Source organism: Monodelphis domestica, chromosome 5 (assembly GCF_027887165.1).
Source record: "Monodelphis domestica isolate mMonDom1 chromosome 5, mMonDom1.pri, whole genome shotgun sequence".
Lineage (NCBI taxonomy): Eukaryota > Metazoa > Chordata > Mammalia > Didelphimorphia > Didelphidae > Monodelphis > Monodelphis domestica.
Genome location: NC_077231.1, coordinates 185080969 through 185099871, shown reverse-complemented (window position 1 = coordinate 185099871; position 18903 = coordinate 185080969). Strand labels below are relative to the sequence as shown.

At 37.7% G+C, this 18903-nt stretch overlaps 1 protein-coding gene and 1 pseudogene across 1 annotated transcript in view; one reads left to right on the top strand and one right to left on the bottom strand.

Annotated features, from left to right (window-relative positions):
- WNT2 (Wnt family member 2) overlaps positions 1-17403 on the top strand; it is an 88921-nt gene extending 71518 nt beyond the window's left edge. Inside the window, 1 exon segment of the mRNA NM_001168691.1 lies at positions 16249-17403. Within this exon segment, the coding sequence (NP_001162162.1) occupies positions 16249-16478 (230 nt within the window). The 3' untranslated portion in view covers positions 16479-17403.
- Positions 11710-11834, bottom strand: LOC130454844 (U4 spliceosomal RNA; annotated as a pseudogene).
- Positions 17404-18903: the final 1500 nt, after the last annotated feature.

The window sequence follows — 18903 nt, the reverse complement described above, 5'->3', positions numbered from 1 at the left end:
GTCCTCTTATCTTTCTGAGCCTCAGTTTTTTGACTATATAATAAAATAGATGAATAGGTAGCCTAGATTTAATCTCTAGATAGAATTAGATAAGTTATAATATCACTTTAAGTTGGGGCAGCTAAGTGGCTCAGTTGATAGAGACCCAGGTCTAGAGATGGAAAGTCTTGGGTTCAAATGTGACCCCAGGCACTTTTCCATCTGTGTGACCCTGGGCAAGTCACTTAACCCCCATGGCCTAGCCCACACTACTCTTCTGCCTTGGAACCTATACTTAGTATTGATTTTAAGACAGAAGGTAAGAATTTTTTAAATATTTTTTCCTTTAAACTTTAAAATTCCCTGAATGAATAAGACTTTACCATAACTGTATATAGTCACAAAATTGGGAAGGGTGAAGATTATTATTGACCCTTCAACTTCCCCTAGGGATAAAGGTCATTGATAATGGTGCTCAATAGTGATGCTTAGTGTACATCACCCCCCAGACATCCTAGGACAGCTCTATGTATACATTCAACTTCAAATGTATCTTTACGGACTATTCCAGTAGAATGTAAGCTTCTTGGGGGGAGGAAAAGTATCTTTTTCTCTGTTTCTCCAGCAACTAGCGCAGAGTGCCTGGCACATTATAGGAATCTAATAAATATTATTGAATTAATGTTTATGCCATAAGGCTTCCTCAAGTTGTTATCTGGGTTTCATTGTTATGTTTTTGAGATATTCCAGTTTTTTTCTTACATCTTCACTCTTATCATAGTTTTATAATCTTCAGGATGTAGTCTGGACTTTTAAACGAGCCCATTCTCTTACTGCCTGTACTAGTTGAAGACAGCATAGAATAAACTCTGGTTTTGAAGTCAGAAGTCCTGGATTCCTTTCTGGAACTTGGTGTCATCTATAAAATAAAGAAATTAGAATAGATCTTTAAATATCCTTCTAGAACCAGGGAGATTATCACAAAAGGAAGCAGAGTAACAACAGTTTTCCCCCACTTGGGATTTGTGATCTTATTCCTTTAAAAAAAAGAAAAAAAAGAAACAGGGTAGGGTAGAAATAACCCCAAAAGTTTGTGATCACTGGTCCCCACCCTAAGTTTAGACTTCCTGAGACCCATCCTACCCACTCACCAAAAAAAAAGCCAAGAAGAGTGATAGCTGGGATAGTCACTGAGATTCCAGACACTGGGAAAGGAAAGAGTAGGGTCAGAAAAATAAGTTTTCAAGGTGAGGATTGATGAGGAGGAGAGTCTCTGAAGAAAAGGCTGCACCAGAAGAGGAAGGCAGAGAGCAGGAAGAGTCCTTCCTGACTGCTACTTGCTACAGACATCAAGTCACTCAGAAGGAACAACACAATTTGTCCTACAGTCTATTCCTAAGGAACCTCGGAAGCCTAATTCCAAGTCCTCCAAGTCCTCTTCTAATGCCCCCCCCCCACCTTGCCAGGTTTTCTGATTGTTCTCTCTGATCTTGAGACTTTAATTTTAATTTCTTCAGCAAATGTTTATTGAACACTTAGTAAGTGTTCAGCATGGTGCTAGCTTTCTTTGTCCAGTATAATTCTGAGTGCCTGCTGTCAGGAAGCTTAATTAGATAAACACGTGAAACAAAAACAGGGAGAAATTCAGTACCAAATTGTATGATTCATGAAATCATAGATTCTTAGAGTTGCAAAAGAACTGAGAGGTCATTAGTTGAACCTTACCGAAAATGTGAATCTCCCTTTAATATCTCTGAAAACCAAACAACTAGTCTCTGACTAAAGAGCTAAAATATTGAGGGAATTTTAAAGGCAGCCACTATCTTATTTTTGGATAGTTGTAATTGCTAAGTAATTCATAATTATATATAAGTAGGTATATACATATATACACATATGTATATATGTGAAATTTTTTAGCAAAAAATATTTTTTTGAAAATGAGTCTTCCCCAGGCTGGAAGTTCTGCTACCAATTAACATCCCAATCCCCCTACTAATTAGCAGGGGTTCTCTGACATACTCATTTCTGATTCTGGCTTCTGAGTGGCCCAGTGGATAAAGCCCATGACTTAGAGTCAGGAAAATCTGGGTATGAATCCTGCCTTAGGCACTTACTCCCTGTGCCACCCTGGGCAAATCAATTAGCAGCTTTGTGCCTCAGTTGCCCCATATGTAAATTAGGGACAATAACAAGCCCCTATCTCACAGGGTTGTTGAGAGGATCAAATGAGTTAACATGCAAAGCACTTAGAAAACCTTAAAGCTCAGTCTTATTGCAACTTATTATTACTTTTCTATGAGCATCCTGGTGGCTTCCAGTCTCAAGAAATCACCATATTGGTGATAAAATTAGTGCAGAAACCTGATTGACTTTAGCCCACTGAATCTCAGAACTCCTGAGATCATAAAAATCCACCTTCCTCAGGCTCCTCCAGGAGCAGGGATCATAGATTTATACCCCCATTATCAACAATTTCTCTTTCAGTTGAGCCACAGTCTGCCTCCTTGTAACTTTCATCCCTTAATCCTACTTCAACCATCAAAAAATAATCAGCTTATACCTCTTTACCTGGCCACCGTTTAAAAATGTTCATATGCCCTGTAGGACTTCTCTTATTCTAGCTAAATGTCCCTATTTCCCTCAATCTAACTTTTCAGGATATTCAGAAGAAATAAAGGTTGAATTATAGATTAGTCATAGAGGGCTTCATGGAAGAGGTTGGACTTGAAATTAGGTCTCGAAGAACATGCATAGAATTTGACTCAGAGAACAGGAGAGGCAAAGGCATTCCAATGAAGTATAAGAATACAATCAGAGCCAGGAAAGCAAGGATGGACATAACAAATGCATGCAACAAAAAAAGATCAACTTACCTAGTGTAAAAGGAGTCTATTGGGAAGTAGTGATGAAAAAGATTGGATAGATTGTATGAAGTCAGATATCTGAGCAAGGGACTTCAGTCTTTATCAGACCCTTTCAACTTGATTATTGCAATAGCCTCCTTACTTTCTCCTTTAATTCTCCTTCCCAAGTTGCAAAATTAGTATTTCTGAAAAAATAATTCTGACTATGTCACTCTTCTGTCATAAAAAAATTATCCACAACTTTGTATGTCTCTGGGATAAAATATAAACTCTCCTCTTAAAACCCTCCATAACTTAGAACCATCAAATTATTCCTATGCCCACACACATAAATAAATAATGATTTCCAGCCAAACTGAACTACTGACTATTCCCTGAACTTGAAATTCTCTCACCCATTTCTGTTCTTTTTTTCCATATTATTCCCTCAGTTATGGAATGTCTTCCCTCCTCATCTTCACCTTTAGGAATTTTTTCAAGATTCAGCCCCTCCTAAAACAAAGCCTTTCTGGATCTTTGCCCCCCTAACCAAGTATTTCCTGTTTGTGTCTTCCTCAAAGATTATCATATTTTATTTGATTACATGCTCCATCTTTACCACCCAACTCCCTAAAAGAGTGGAAGCTCCTTGAGGCCAGAGACAGTTTCATTTTTGTCTTTGTATTCCTACTTAGGGATATTTTATTTCTCTACAAAACTGCTTAGTTTCAACAGTTCTGAGCTGTAATCAAAACCTAGCATAACTCCATGTTTGTTGTATTATTTTTTTGGATCACATTGGTAAGGTAGGAAATGAAATAAGACATTTTGAATCCTTTTGATATAACATGTTTGCCCTCTAAATTTATCTCTAAAAATATGAGTATGTAAAATAAAATGTGTTCCATTAATTGAAACGTTGATTTCTCTAGCTGGTTTGAGTTTTGAAGTTGATGTTGTGAGATGGCACTAAGCAAAGGAAGCATGAGAGTATGGGGGGGGGGGGGTCTGTATTCATTTGATCTTTGGCTTTATCCCAATCAATTAATGAGCTGGTGTCATTAATGACAATATTTAAGTCAACTGGAAGGATTACTGACAAATCACCAAAATAGAAATGACAATTAAGTGCCCTTTGGTGACTGGCTTAAATGGACTTGAAGTATGAACTAAAAGGTCAAATATCAGGCCTCTGTCCATGGGGAGTGGCTGGAATTTCCAAAGACATGGTCCTAACATTAGTTCTCTGAGGTGTGACTCTGAGAACTGTTAGCTGAAGCCCTCTGGTCCTTCTCTGCTGTCAAAAAGATGCATAGTAGTGGAAACAGAAATGTTTTACTTGGGGAAATGACTATATTCTTTTATCACTTGAAGAGGGGGAGGGCAGATTATCTCCTAGTCCTTTTTTCCTTTTCTGTAATCTTCCCTCTTCATTTTTACTACCAAAGGAGGAACAGATGGTTGGACTAATTGGACCCTAATAAAAATGGAATTATTTTGATTTCTTTTCACTGTGTGGATGTGTGAGCTGTTGTATGTGTCAGAATGGAGGAATATTCATCTGTCAAAATAAGTGAAGAGAGTGAGTCTCAAACCAAATATGAATATAATGTAGTATTGTATAAATTATAATTTATAACATAAAGTAACTTTTTGTCTAACTATATTAAACCTACATGAGTCTAAGAAAGGATAGGTGTGGCTAGATGGATCAAAAATTTATGGCTAACTCATTAAATCTCACCCCCTCTTTTATTTTATTTTTGTTTTCCTAACTAGTTTTATTTTAAACTAGCTCAGTATAAATCAATAAACTTCTTGTTTATAAAACTAGCCCATTTTTGAGGAAAGCATCATTTTATAGGCATCAACTACTTAATTTCAACAATTCTTGTGATGTGATCAAATACTTTGGCCATTTATACTCATAACTCTGACAAAGATGATAGAATCACAAGATTTCAGATTCATCCAGTTAAGTGGATACCTGCACAGTAATCCCATCTCTAATCCACCTAACAGTAATTATCCAGCTTTTGCTTGAAGCCCTCCACTGAGGGGGGAACTAACCACTTCCCGAAGCAGGTTTTTTAGTTGATTCTAAGTGTTAGAAAAATCTTCCTAAATTTGTCTCCCTTAAGCTTGCATCGATTACTCCTAATTCTGCTCTCTGGAGCCAAACAGAACAAACTATATCTTTCCTCCATATTGTGGCCCTTTAAATACTAGAAGCTAGAATGTATATCTCCATAAGTTTTCTCCAAGAGGCAATATGCCATAATGGATAGAACACTAGCCTCAAAGATTTGTTGGGTCCCACCTCTGAAATAACGACCATGTGGCCCTGTGCAATTCACTAAACCTTTCTTGGTGTCTAGGCAATTTTATTAGACTATAAATTGCAAGGAAGTAATAGCTCTTTATCAATAGAATATATTCTTCACCCGGATCTCCCTTGTCTCATGCAATTACAGGTCCAATAAATTGTTTTTTTCAAGGCTTCTCCAGACTAAACCCATTCCTATCCAGTTCTTTCATCCAGTCTTCATATGGCCCCAATGTGAGGCTCTTCATCCTCTTGGTTTCCCTTCTCTAGGCAATCTAGCTTAGCATGTTTTAAAGCATTACAAGTTCTTTGCTTAAGTACTAAAGTACTGCATAAAATGCCTTGTAGTCACCAAGACCATTAGAGGGGATCTATGAGGTCAAAATTATATTCACAATAACACTAAAGCACTTTCATTTCTAATATGATAAATATTGATATACATAACCTGCATAAATAAAAGCCCTTTAGGGGGGTTTCAATAATTTTTAAGAGTGTAAAGGAGTTCTGAGACCAAGAAGTTTGGGAGCTATTCATTAATACTCGGAACTGAACTGTATTACATTTGTGTTCTGGCCAAAACAGTGTTCTAGGGAGCGTTCACCTTCTTATTCCTGCTTCTTTCTTTTTCAGATTAAAAAAATGGAGCCAAAGATATTCAAGTATATCATTCATATAAATAGTCAAGAGCAGAGCCAGTATTAGAACCTGTGCTCAGTGCCACCATATTCAGCACTTTTCCCACTACATAGTTTTTTACCGCTTCACAATTTATCCCTCTCACAACATGGTGGTTCCCACCAGATTCATTCTCTCCTGGACCCTGATGAATACCTAGCTTAAGAAGAATTCATAAGATGGACTTTAGATCAACTTCTCAACACTTATCTTATTCTCTTTTGGTAAATAGGCCCCAAACTCTCCCTTCAAGTAAAAGCAAAAGAAAACCTTAGACTACTGAATTACATTCATTTCATTCATTCATTCATTCATTCATTCATTCATTCATTCCATAGCTGTCAGTCATGTGCCAAAAAAAAGGAAAAAGATAACTCAAAGATTCCAATAGAAAAAGAAAGGTCAAAATGAGACTATAAGTATTGTGGCTGATTTTCAAAGAAACCCATAAGAATTTCTATTTTTAGATGGTTTTGCCACTCTGGAAGGTCATATATTTATTATAGTGTTGCTGTAGTTGCTCAAATTATTTTGCATACTTTTCAAGCACATAAAACATTATTTTTCTTGTCTGTAGCAAAGACAGACCTACAACCCCTGAAGCACATTTGAGTTTTGACATAGACCAAAGCCATAGAATCATAGAAATCCATTTGGAAAAGATTTCAGGGACCGCCATCTTGCCAGACCTGTGCCTGAGCATCATCTAGTCTCTACTGTAGGGCTTCTTAACCTTTTTTGTTGTCATAGATCCCTTTGGCAGTTTGATGAAACATAACTCCACAAAATCATCTTTAAATACATAAGATTACAAAGAAAACCAATTATTCTGATATCATTTTCAAAATATTTTTTAAGTTCATGGAGCCCAGGTAAAGACCCTTTCATTCATTTGAAAAATCTTCAATGAGAGGGAACCCTCCCTCCATTTTCCAAAGCAATCCATGTGCTACATGTATTATTTCACCAGTTAGAATATAAGCTGTTCAAAAGTAGGAGTGTTGTCTTGTCTTTCTATTTCTATTCTCAAAATTTAGCTCATAGAATATGCTTAGTAAATGCTTTTCTATTCCATTCATTACATTTCTGTTGCCCTTTTGGATCGTACTAATTAGTAGGAAGGTTTTCTTTATGTAGAACCAAATCTTCTTTTCTGCAACTTTGAAACATTATTCCTAGTTCATCACTCTGGATTTAAGTAGAGCAAGGTCTAACCCTTTTCCACTTGACAGCCCTTAAAATTGTTTGAAGACTGTTCTCCTATTTCCTGCTCCCAACCCCCAATCTTCTTCTGGTTAAATATTGTTGCTTCTTCAACTCATCCTCATATGAAAGTCTCCAGATTCCTTACCACTCTGATTACCTCCTTTTGGATATGCACGAGTATGTCAATTTTTAAAATTTCCTTTTACGGCATTGAATACAACATATACTATGTGTGGTCTGCCCAGGACAGAATATAATAGGATGTTCACTTCTCTCATTCTGGATACCATAATACCACTAAAATAACATGAACTTTTTGGAATTTTGATTCACACTCCATTTAAATAAATTCAACACATTATGTAAGCCCCTATTATGGGCCAGGCACTGTACTGTGGAACCCGAGACTCATTAAATCCTCATGACTATTTCTACATGAAGTACTGACGATCTAGTGCTTCTCACTTGTATTTTTTATAGTTGAATCTTTGAACTTAAGTATGGACTTTATATTTTACTCTATTAAATGTCATCTTGTTAGATCCGGTCGTTTGTTCTAGTCTGTCAAGATATTTTTGGTTCATAGCTGTCATCTACCATATTGACTATTTCTCTCCCCTCCAGTGTTGTGTCATCTCTAAATCTGACATCTTGGCCAAAAGAATAGCATGAGAGATGTTTTTCACATGTCTTGGGAAATCCAGATATTCATGCCCCTTGTCTACCAGTTTCATAACTGTCAAAAAAGAGATTAAACTGGCAGAATCTGTTTCTGATGACTTTTAGCTTGTCTTTTTAAAGACTCATAAATAATTCCTTTAATATTGTGTATTAGAGCAGGTTAGAGGCAGCTAGTTGGAACAGTGGGACAAGCACTGGGCTTGGAATCAGGAAGGCTCATCTTCATGTGTTCAAATCCAGCCTGTGTGACCCTAGGCATGTCACTGAACCCCATTTGCCTCCATTCCTCATCTGTAAAATTAGCTGGAGGAGGAAATGGTAAACCACTTCCATTATCTTTGCAAGAAAACCCCCAAATGGGGTCACAAAGAGTCAGACATGATAGAAATGACTCAACAACAACAACAGAATCAACCTGATGAGATTACAGACCGTTGACCATTGTTTGGAGACAACTGAAAAGCACCTCTCAGTAGCATTACGGACAGGACCATTAGTACCTTGCTGGTAATTGGCCATATAGAGCTCTTTGATTGTCTACCTTGTCCATAACCTAAAAAACAATCTGAAGAAATGTTCTCAGTCACTCACTCTCCAAAACTTCCTTTTAACCTTTTCCCATGTAACTTCTTCCTTCTAGAATGCAGCTAGGGGCACAGGGGACAGGAGAAGGGATGATCTCCCTCCCTCTGAACAGTGATGGCACCTTACAGGAGAAGCACCTGGTCATGGTCAATCTGGGCTTCTACACAGCCTAAGCAGGGGGTTCAAGGATACTGTTCCTGAAACATAACCACCTGTACTGAAGTAGTTCAGAGGCATTATAAGTTTCCTATCAGATAGATTGAAGAATGTAGAATTCCAGTAAGATAAGTGAGATTTGTTAGCTTTGGGAAACTTGGACTCAGACAAGAAACACAAGAGTTGGGGGTTTAAGAGCAGTGTCCTTGAACTCCTTTCTTGGCTTTGCTTTCCTCAAAATGATCCTAGAAAACTGGGAGTAGAAGCATCGCCAATCTATCTTTACAGGACATGGAACTGAAACTCAGGTTAAATTACTTGCTCATGGCCAAGTTAATATCAAATGCAAGTCTCAACTAAATTTTTGTCAGTCAAGAAACATTTATTTAGTACCTACTGTTTTCAGCATTCTTATCACTACAACAGACTGTTTTGTAGTACCTTCTGGTGCCTTTTAGACTCCTGGAAGGGCCTTAATTTAGTGAAACTTTACAGAGGTGAACAGATATAAGAGTTTATTCCTCTGAAAGAGAAGCAGTGGCTTGCTTGGTGTGAGGGTCATGCCTGTCCCCTTATTGATGGCAAAATGACTCTGCAAACAGATACAATAGCAATCATGAGGTCCCAGTTCTAGGGCTTATTTGATTTAATTTAAACTTCCTCTTTATATGACCCAGGTGAGGAAAGTTATTGCTTCTCTCAGTACCTTCCCTCTCCCGAATCAGAGACAACTTCACTCTCATCTGCTTTACTTATTTGGAGATAAGACTTGAGAGCATTCCCTCCCATTGCCCATTAAATGCTCCAGTCCGCTTCCTTACTTCCTCTGCCTTTTCATGAGCAAATCTCAGCCATGAAGCAGTTCTAATAATTTCTTCTGAGCTCTCATGGGATTTATTCTCCATTCAGATTAGCCATATTCCCCATATTTCACAATCAGCTTTGTGAGAGCCCTGCTGTGGGGGTTACTAACTCTTCTAACTTTAACTACCTCTGAATTAAGACTTGCCAGCTCTCACTGCATTTATCTGTCCTCTCCATCCAAATTCTGATCATGCTGAGGAGGGCATGGGGCCCAAGCTTCTTGTAGTCAACAGATTCTGGACCAGATGTTTGCATTTAGGAGAGAATCATTACCTCATGACCCACTTGCAGTCTTAGGAGTTATCCCACCTACATAGAAGAATTGGCACACATCGAAGAACCATTCCCCATTAGACTTCGAATCCTTCAAACGAGACCATTAAGTAAGATGTTAATGATAAGGCATAAGGCTTTCTTTTGGAGATGAGACACTTCATTTTGTTTTCTTCTCACTGATGTCTCGGTTGATAGAAAAATGATCATGATTAGGATGATGACAATAGCTTACATTTATATAGTACCTACTATGTGCCAGATACTATGCTAAATGATTAAAATATCATCTTGTGTATATACATGTATAACCCAGATTGAATTGCTTGCCAGCTCTGGGAGAGGGGAGGGAAGAAAGGAGGGAGACAATTTGAATCATATACCTTTGGAAAACTTATGCAGAAATGTGTTATTAAAATAAAATAATTAATTAATTTTAAAAATAAATGGAAATATTATCTCAATTGATCCTCACAATAACTCTGAATGGTAGGTGCTATTATTTCCTCCAGTTTATAGATGAGGAAACTGAAGTCATATAGCTAGTAAGTGTCTGAGTCTTGTTTTGAATTCTCATCTTTCTTACTCAATGTCCAGTGCTCTATCCACTATGGTGCCTATCTGCCCTCATTCTAGAAAAGAGCTTGGGGTCAGTGGAAACAGGATTTTTTAAAAATATGGCACTATTTGGATAAAGATTGATTGGTTTAAAGCCAAAAGGGTTTAATAATGCAGGTGGATTGTAACACGGGGCCAGAAATGTAAACTTCTTCAGAGTTTGTTTTGCACGTTTATTGTTATTCAGTTATCTTTCAGTTGTGTCCAGCTCTGCATGATTCTCCATTTGGAAGTTTTCTTGGCAGAGATGGTGGAGGCTTTTATTATTTTATAGACAAGAAACTGAGGCGAATAGGGTTAAGTGACTTGCGTAGCTAGTCGCATAGCTAGTAAGTGGCTAATGCCAGATTTGAATTCAGAAAGTGGAGACTTGATGATGCCAAGCCTGGCATTCTAAGCTGCCCCTAATTTCAGTATGCACTAAAACATGAGCATTTTATTTTTTTTTACTACAACAATTATTTCATAACTTTATTCCATATATATATATATATATATATATATATATATATATATATATATATATATATATATAAAACAATACAATAAACTCTGGTGGTATGGAAAATTTCTCCTACAATCACAAAATATTCACTTAAAAGTTCATTTCCAGGAAAACTGGCTCCCTCTACTTCTAGATCATCCTTCAGCTTATCTTGACTTTGTTTTTGTTATGCTTTTTTAACTCAGGAGCAATCTGATGAATCAGTCATCTGGGTGTCCAATCTCTGTCCCTCACCTCTTGATAAAAAGAAAGGGATGTCATGATGAAAATGTTTGGTATTTTCCATTCCACCTATAATAAATTATTACAAAAGTGTTATTCTGCAAGCATTTAGTTAAGAAAAAAAGGTAAACAATAAAACACATTTTTTCTTAAAAAAAAAATCCAAGCTTACAATAAGGGCATTTATCAGTCAGTATGCAAGCATTCACAATGATCACTTGCTTTTTCTTCTAATTGACAAATGCTTTTGAAAGTCAGTAGCACAAGTAAATAGCAAGTGGGTTTTAAACCCCCCTCATAAAACATGAACATGTTCAAGAGAAGGCAGTGTGGTATAATGGAAAGGCTCCTGGATTTGGGTTTGGGAGACTTGGTTGAGTACTGACTCTTATACTTGGGCTCTAGTGTAGAAAGACCATAAGTCAATTAATTTCCCAAAGTCTCCAGTTTCTTCTCCACAAAATGGCAATACTAATGGCCCTAGAAAACAGTGACTAAAGTGGCACAGAGGCATATCAACTCAATATGGGGAAAGACTTCAAAACAATTAGAGCTGGCCCTAAATGGAATAGAACTACATCAGGAAGTAATTAATCTGTTTCCAGATATTGGAGAGCTCCAAGGAGAGTCTGGGTGACTATGGATTAGGGACAGGAATGTGCAAGAGCCAGTTCCTATGGCTAGTGTTAACTTTTTACTGTGAACACTTACCTCAGAACTCAGGAAACACAGCACACCAGAATTTGAGTTATTTTTTTTTAATTGTCTAGACTTAAGAAAATAATGGAGAAAATGTCAATAATGCAGATTAATGTGATATTTTTTAGTTTTCAATTAGCAATAATTGTGCCTCTGATAAACCTCATTGGTTATGATACTGCCACTGAGCAAAGCTAAAAATGACATTTTTTAAAACATCTGGTGGTTAAACATTTTCTAGTATACCCCTGGTTAGATTGTTAAATCCTTACTAGCACCCCTGGTGAGGGATGCTTTAGAGGGATTTCACACTTAGGAGTTGGAACTGATGACCTCTGAGGTTCCTTCCAGTTCTAGAGTTCTCTGATTCTATTTGTATCTCATGGAGTTGTTGCATATTGTAAACAGTTATGCTACTATGTAAATGGAATTCTTATGAATAGAAACCTCAACAGCGTGCTCAGTAATGTTCCAAACATTTTTATTCCACATGGACATACCAGAACTTTGAACCCTCCCCGAATCCTGATTAATTTAGTGAATGAATGTATAAGTGACAATAAATTTGTACTTGTCTTAAAAGGTGTCATGACAGCCTTTTCTGTGAAAGGCAAATGGGACACAGAATGAACATTCAGAGAAAAATTAGGCTGTTGTGAGGAACAAGTAGTTCCTTCCTCCTCTCTACCTGTAGGTATAAAAATAGACACCGACTTTGAACGCCTGTAATTTTAGCTGCAGAACAGGTAGTGCTTTAATTTGGAATAAACTTGAAAAGGGGGGAAGAGCTTTTTTTCCATTTTATTTTTAAAAATTCATTAGAAAGGTTGAGTTCTGAATTCTTTCCCTCCCTCTTGATCTTCCCCACCCTTTGAGAAGGCAAGCAATGTTATATTTACTGTACATGTGAAGTCATGCAAAACATTTCCTTATTAGCCATTTTGCCAGAAACAAGGGAAAAAATAAGACATTGGGAAAAAATATGCAAAATCCACACTAAGAATTTATCAGTTCTCTCTCTGGAGGTAGATAACATTTTTCATCATGGATCCTTTGTTGTGGACCATTATATCAATCAGCACAGCTAAATTTCTCACAGTTAATCCTCATTACAACATGCTGTTACTTACTATGTACAATGTTCTCCTGACTCTGCTCTAAAAACAACTTTCAAGAAACAAAGGGACTTGAGAGGCTATTAAGTTCATTTTGCAGGTAGGGAAAGTAAGGTACAGAGAAATGAGATGACCCACTCAATAAATGTTTGAGGCAGAATTTTGAACTCAGTTCTTCTTGATTCCCTGTTTATTTGTTGTTCAGTAAGTTCAGTCCTGTCCAACTCTACATGACTCCATTTGGGGTTTTCTTGGTGAAAATTCTGGAGTAATTCGCCATTTCCCTCTCCAGCTCATTTTATAGACAAAGGGATTGAGGCAAAGAAGATTGTGACATGTCCAGAGTCACAAAGCTAGCAAATGTCTAAGGCCAGATTTGAATTCAGATATTCCTGATTCCAGGCTTGGCATGGCAGCCCCTAGCTGTCCCATCAGTGCCCTATTCTTTATGCCATAATACTTCTCCTTTAATAAAAAGCTTGGCTCTACTTGAGTTGCCTTTGCTTTCTTTTAATATCCTTGTGAGAGATGGGTATCTATGGAAATAGTTTTTCAAAAGAAAGTCAAATGGATCCCCATCTTTTCTCCAGAAGCCTTTTCTAGGACACATTGCCTCCTAGAAAATTGATCATCAGTTTTAAAAAGTTGATGAAACCAGGAGTGTGAATTTTATATTCTAAATTGTTAACATTGTCAAATTTTTATGCAAGCTTCAATCTTTGATGATGTATATAATCCTCTCGGGACTGCTACCTGGGTAGGTAATATCACTGATATCTGGGGACTATCTCTGAATCCCCATCTTCCAATGTAGGGAAGAACAGTGTACTTGCCATTGCTCCTTTTATAGCAAAGGCATTCTCCTTTAATGTCTTCAGCCAAACTCTGTTTCCACTTCTATTTTTCAAATCTCTCTCATTCATATTAACTTTCCCCATCAGGCTGATGAAATCTAGAAAGAAATAGGAAAGTCTTGAGGTGAGGGATTTGAAATTTCCATATCTTGAACAATTCACAAGAAACTCTAACCATCATTAAAAGAGTAGAAAGTAGGTGGAGAAAGGAATGATGTTTCTCTTCTCAACTGTAAAGGGTGAATATTATGGTTGAGACTGAGAAAAATCTAAATTTAAATGGTCATCAAGGGAAATCCCAAATAATAAAATACCCAAGTCAGCTGCCAAATTTTTATGGTGTTTTAATTACAACAGGAGGAAGAAAATATTAGAGGGAGAGAGAGAGACAGAGACAGAGAGATAGACAAACAGAGAGAGAGAGAGAGAGAGAGAGACAGAGAGACAGAGAGAGAGACAGAGAGATACATAGAGACAGAGAGAAGGAAAAAGGGAGAGAAAGAAAGAGAGAGAGAAGGAAAGAAGTTTAACTCAGAACCACTCTGGCTCAGGCTGAGCCAAAGCGAGCATTAAGGCCTTGGAGAGCCAAGGCAGGGAAAGGGATCAGTCCTTATTACTCATGTGACCAATCTGAAGGAAAGCAGTTTGCAGGGCTCCTCCAACCTCAAGCTCCAACCTTGAACTGAACTCTAGCCCTCCTTCCAGGAAGTCCCAAGAACTCCAGAGATTGTTCTCTACCTTACTTCCTGCGTCTCACATGTGCCAATGGTGGCTCAAGCTTGACTTAGGACCACCCAGAGGTCTGTCCTTTTTTTTGCACATGTCTGTTGAAGGCCATATTCTCAAATAATTAAATCTTGAGTTTGATGCAGCCCTTCCTAATCTTGTTACACAGAGTAGGGTGGAGAATGTAGTTTCCAAGACCTGATTATGTTATTTCAAGAATCTCTATTATTATTGATCAAGAAATAGCTAAATCCAATCTTCTAAAGAATGGTGTGAATAGGGTGGAGTAGTTTTGAAATTCACACTACACTGACCAGGTCCTCTGTCCACCTACTGTTTTTAGTGTGAGGGAAATGGAACCAAGGGACAGGGAAGAGATATCAGATAGGACATTGGGAGGGGGAAAGTAGGAAAGATGTTTTTGGTTTGTATTAGCTCTGAAGTAATCTAACAGTGTTTAAATTTTTAAAAAATTCCTTGGAAATTTTTTGGAATTTTTTTCTCTCTTCTGTTTGCTCAGGACTCCATAGCTACCATTGCTTTCTATTTTGTCTACTTTTTGGTACAGCCAATTCTCAACTTTCACAGGAGTAGCATTCCTGAAAAATGATGTGAAAGTCAAACATTCAAATGTTGATATGTTGAACCTATGGGAAATAGGGGGTTAGGTTTCCTTGACCACCAAAAACTATAATTTTTCACTAAAGATTGCTGAAAATACTCTCTTCTGCATATAGTTTTTTATGACAAAACATTAAATCTGACACAATGCACTTATCCTAACACAATAACCATGAAATGATCTATAAAATAAAGTACACAAAATAAAATTGGTAACATGGAAAACATTTTTTACTAGTTAATTCCCTAGAATTCTGTAACCTTTTGTGCTTAACCTCACAATAAAAAAAAAAACATTAATCAGACAGAATTCACTTTTCATAAAACATGAAATCTACAGTGCCATAAATGCTGCACAGCAAATAAAATTCTTAAAACAAAAACATGTTTTAGCCTGAAACTTACCTTCTACTTTGTCAGATGGTATTATGAGGGAGTTGTACTTTATAACAAATGATTGATTCATTAAAACCAAATTCTAGCTGACAGAAGCTACAGACATTTCAGTACAAAGTTTATCTAGCACCTTTATTTTCTCACAAAGTCACATTATTGATTTTTCATGCTTGGGCTTAGAGCCCAAAGGACTTGCACTGCACTTTGGGAACATAATTGTAATAGAAAACTTGAATTAGAAAATCCAAGAATGAAAATATGCTACAAATGCATGGGAAGCTCTTTACAATGGTAGGGTGAAGAAAACCAGAGAAGGGTCTTGTAGGATACTGAGCTTTACACAAACATGTGCAATCTTGCCTCTCATTTTTTCCCCTCTTCTTCTCTTCTGTGCCTGGCTGTGAATGTGTATGGTTACTGATGTAAAATGAAATTACTAATAAAATCACTCAAATGCTTGATGTCACAAAAATTAAATCTGTGAATGTTGAATATTATTGTATATTTATTTTATTTCTTTCCCCACTCTATTCCAGTCTTTGAGGAGGTATATGATTTTGGAGACATAGATTTAGAACTGGAAGGGAACAGAGGTGTCACTTATTATTTACCTTAGGGTCCATTGTTCAGTCTGAAACTGCTTTGAGATTCCTGTCAGGGTAGATTCTCACAGGAACAAGGAACAAGTACAAGCTTTGGGGTCTCCAACCTATAAGCTAGTCCTAAAACTTGGGGTTCATCAGATCTTCACTAGGCTACAAGTTTGGGGTTTCTAGATTCCATGTTGACACTTAGAAGCATCAGCAGCCCTGATCCCATTTGGGCTCTTGAGGGTCCTCCTTTCACCTTGCAAATTCCATCTCTCCTTCCTAATAAAGCTCCTGTGACTTCTTTCTAGGTTCCCTGGGTACTGCAGGTCGGGTGTGCAACCTGACCTCCCGTGGCATGGACAGCTGTGAAGTCATGTGCTGCGGAAGGGGCTATGACACTTCCCGGGTCACCCGAATGACCAAATGCGAGTGTAAGTTCCATTGGTGCTGTGCTGTGCGCTGTCAGGACTGTTTGGAAGTAGTGGACGTGCACACGTGCAAAGCCCCCAAGAGTCCTGATTGGGTGGCACCCACATGACCCACGCATCAACCAGCTGCCTTTTCACCCCTGGGACTCAATCTGATCTACAGAGACACTGGACTTTGGGATTACCCTCCAGGGGAGCATATTTCTTAAAGTGTATGGCAGGCACTTTGACTCACCAGAAGCCACCTCTCCCTTCCTGGGTGCCTCCAGGACTGTTTAGTGCATATAAGTTATATCCTATTCTATTTACATTACTGGGTTGTAACACTTCCCCATGACATAACTATGGAATACCATGAGGTCTTCTGTACTATTGGGAGGTTTGGGGGGGAGTTTGTGGGGAGGTGGGAGAAAAGAGATAGAGCTTGTCTTGACTCCACCCAAATTCCCCCCCAAAAGTTGAACCAGGAGAAAGAAGTTCAAAATGATGTTTCTCTTTCAACTGAACTGGACACTCACAGCGAAGTGATCTCATGAGAATTTCATACAACTTCCACTAAATTATCTCATAGTTCTTAGAAGGACCATGACAAGCCTTTTTCTTTGTTGTTTTTGGTCTGATCAAGAGATTTTAAGAGACGCCAGCATCATCTGGTAATTGGTCACTTACGTGGTTTAAATACACCATAAATTTGAAATGTATGTTTTTCCAAGGTCATTTGAATTCAGCATTAATACCCAGTGTAATAAGACGGGAAAATGCTCATGCTGAGCAATATTTTAATTCTCTGCTATAGCATATTTTAGGTGGGAAAGTGAATGTTTTATCTTCGATAGAAAGGAATGAAAAACCCATTTGAAGAGGGATGTCCTTGTTTCCCAATAAACATATACATAAGACCTGAAAACAATTAAGAGCAATGTTTCCTGCTTCTAAGGTAAGATAATTACAGAAGATAAGAATGTCATGATTGAGCATCCAATAATGCCTCTGTACAGATGAGCCAGAAAAGTGGGAATTGAATTCCCATTTGGTGTTTGCCCTTTGAATCATGGTGTCTAGTAACTGGAACAATTTGATAATGATCACTCTTGGGATGACAGGGCCAGGAATGAAAATGCTGATGACAATCTTTCCATAGCTAACCCAATAACTGCAGAAACCTTGAGTGTCAACAAATTGCAAAATGGTGGCCCAAATGGCGTAAGGAGTACCTCTGTGAACCAACAGTACTAACAGTACAGTTTGAACAGCCATCAAGTTTAATTTTAACCAGGCTTTTTGTCAATTAGGAGATGATGTGGTCACAGCCTAAAGCAAATGATACATAGCATTGCTTATAAACTCCATAACCACAATGTATTGTATTGCAAAAATCTGGGCTTTGAGGGCTATATTTAAGTGACTTAGCTGTAATTATGAGAATATCAGTGTGCAAACTGTGGTCTGCTTCTGCTTTGAGCTAAAAAATGGCATTTGCAGAAAATGACAAAGCTGACTGTTAAAACTAAATGAATGAGAAGTGAAATGGTCAAAAATATTTCTTGAACTCTGGCTGTTATATTCTTGTTCTAAGTTTAATCTCTAGTACAGAAAATTAATTCTAGCAGTGTGCTATCAATATACCCACTGCAATAGTTTAAGAGACCATTAATTTAATCAGAAAAGAAATTCCCTCTAGTTATCTCTTAAGATGGTCTCTTCCAAATCCTCTGACTTCTTGACTTCTCCAATCCAGTCCAATAAACCAGTCCATTAAACATCTCAGCACTGAGTATGTGCCAGGAACATAATCTAAGCATTAAGAATACAATGAATAAAAAGACAGTCCCTGCCCTCAAGAAGTTTACAATTCAAAGGAGGAGACAACACTCTAAAGGAGACAAGGAAGGGTGTGGGGGGGGTGGGACATTAGAGAGTAGCTGGCATGGAGCTGAAACCAGGTACAGCAGTAGATGCGCAGTGAAGTGCTCTCTGAAGCATTTGACACTGATGACCATCCCTTCTTTTGGATACTCTTTCTTCTTTGGGTTTTCATGATGCAGCTCTCTTCTGGTTCTATATCTCTCTGTCTGTTCCTTTTCAGTCTCCTTTGTCAGATCATGATCTATATCCTAGCCCTCTAACAGCAGATGGACTCTTTTTTCTTCTCACTCTCTACTATCTCTTGGTGAACTCATCAGCTCTCATGAATTCAACCATCAACTCTGTGTAGATGTTCCTTATATCTATATAATCAGTCCCAGACTCGCTCCTGAGCTCCTTTCTCTTGTCACCAATTGTCAATTGGACATTTCAAACTGAATGTCCTGCAAGCATTAAAATCACCCCGTTCAAAGTAGAACTCAATATCTTTTTCCCAGATCCCCCTCCTCTTTCTAACGTCTCTATTTCTGTTCATAGGAACCAGCATCCTTCTAGTCACTCAACTTCACAACCCAGTATCATCCTGAATACTTTTTTCTCCTTATACAATCAGTTACCAAGTCTTGTTGCTATAACCTCCACAACTTTTCTTAAGCTACTTTTCTATCT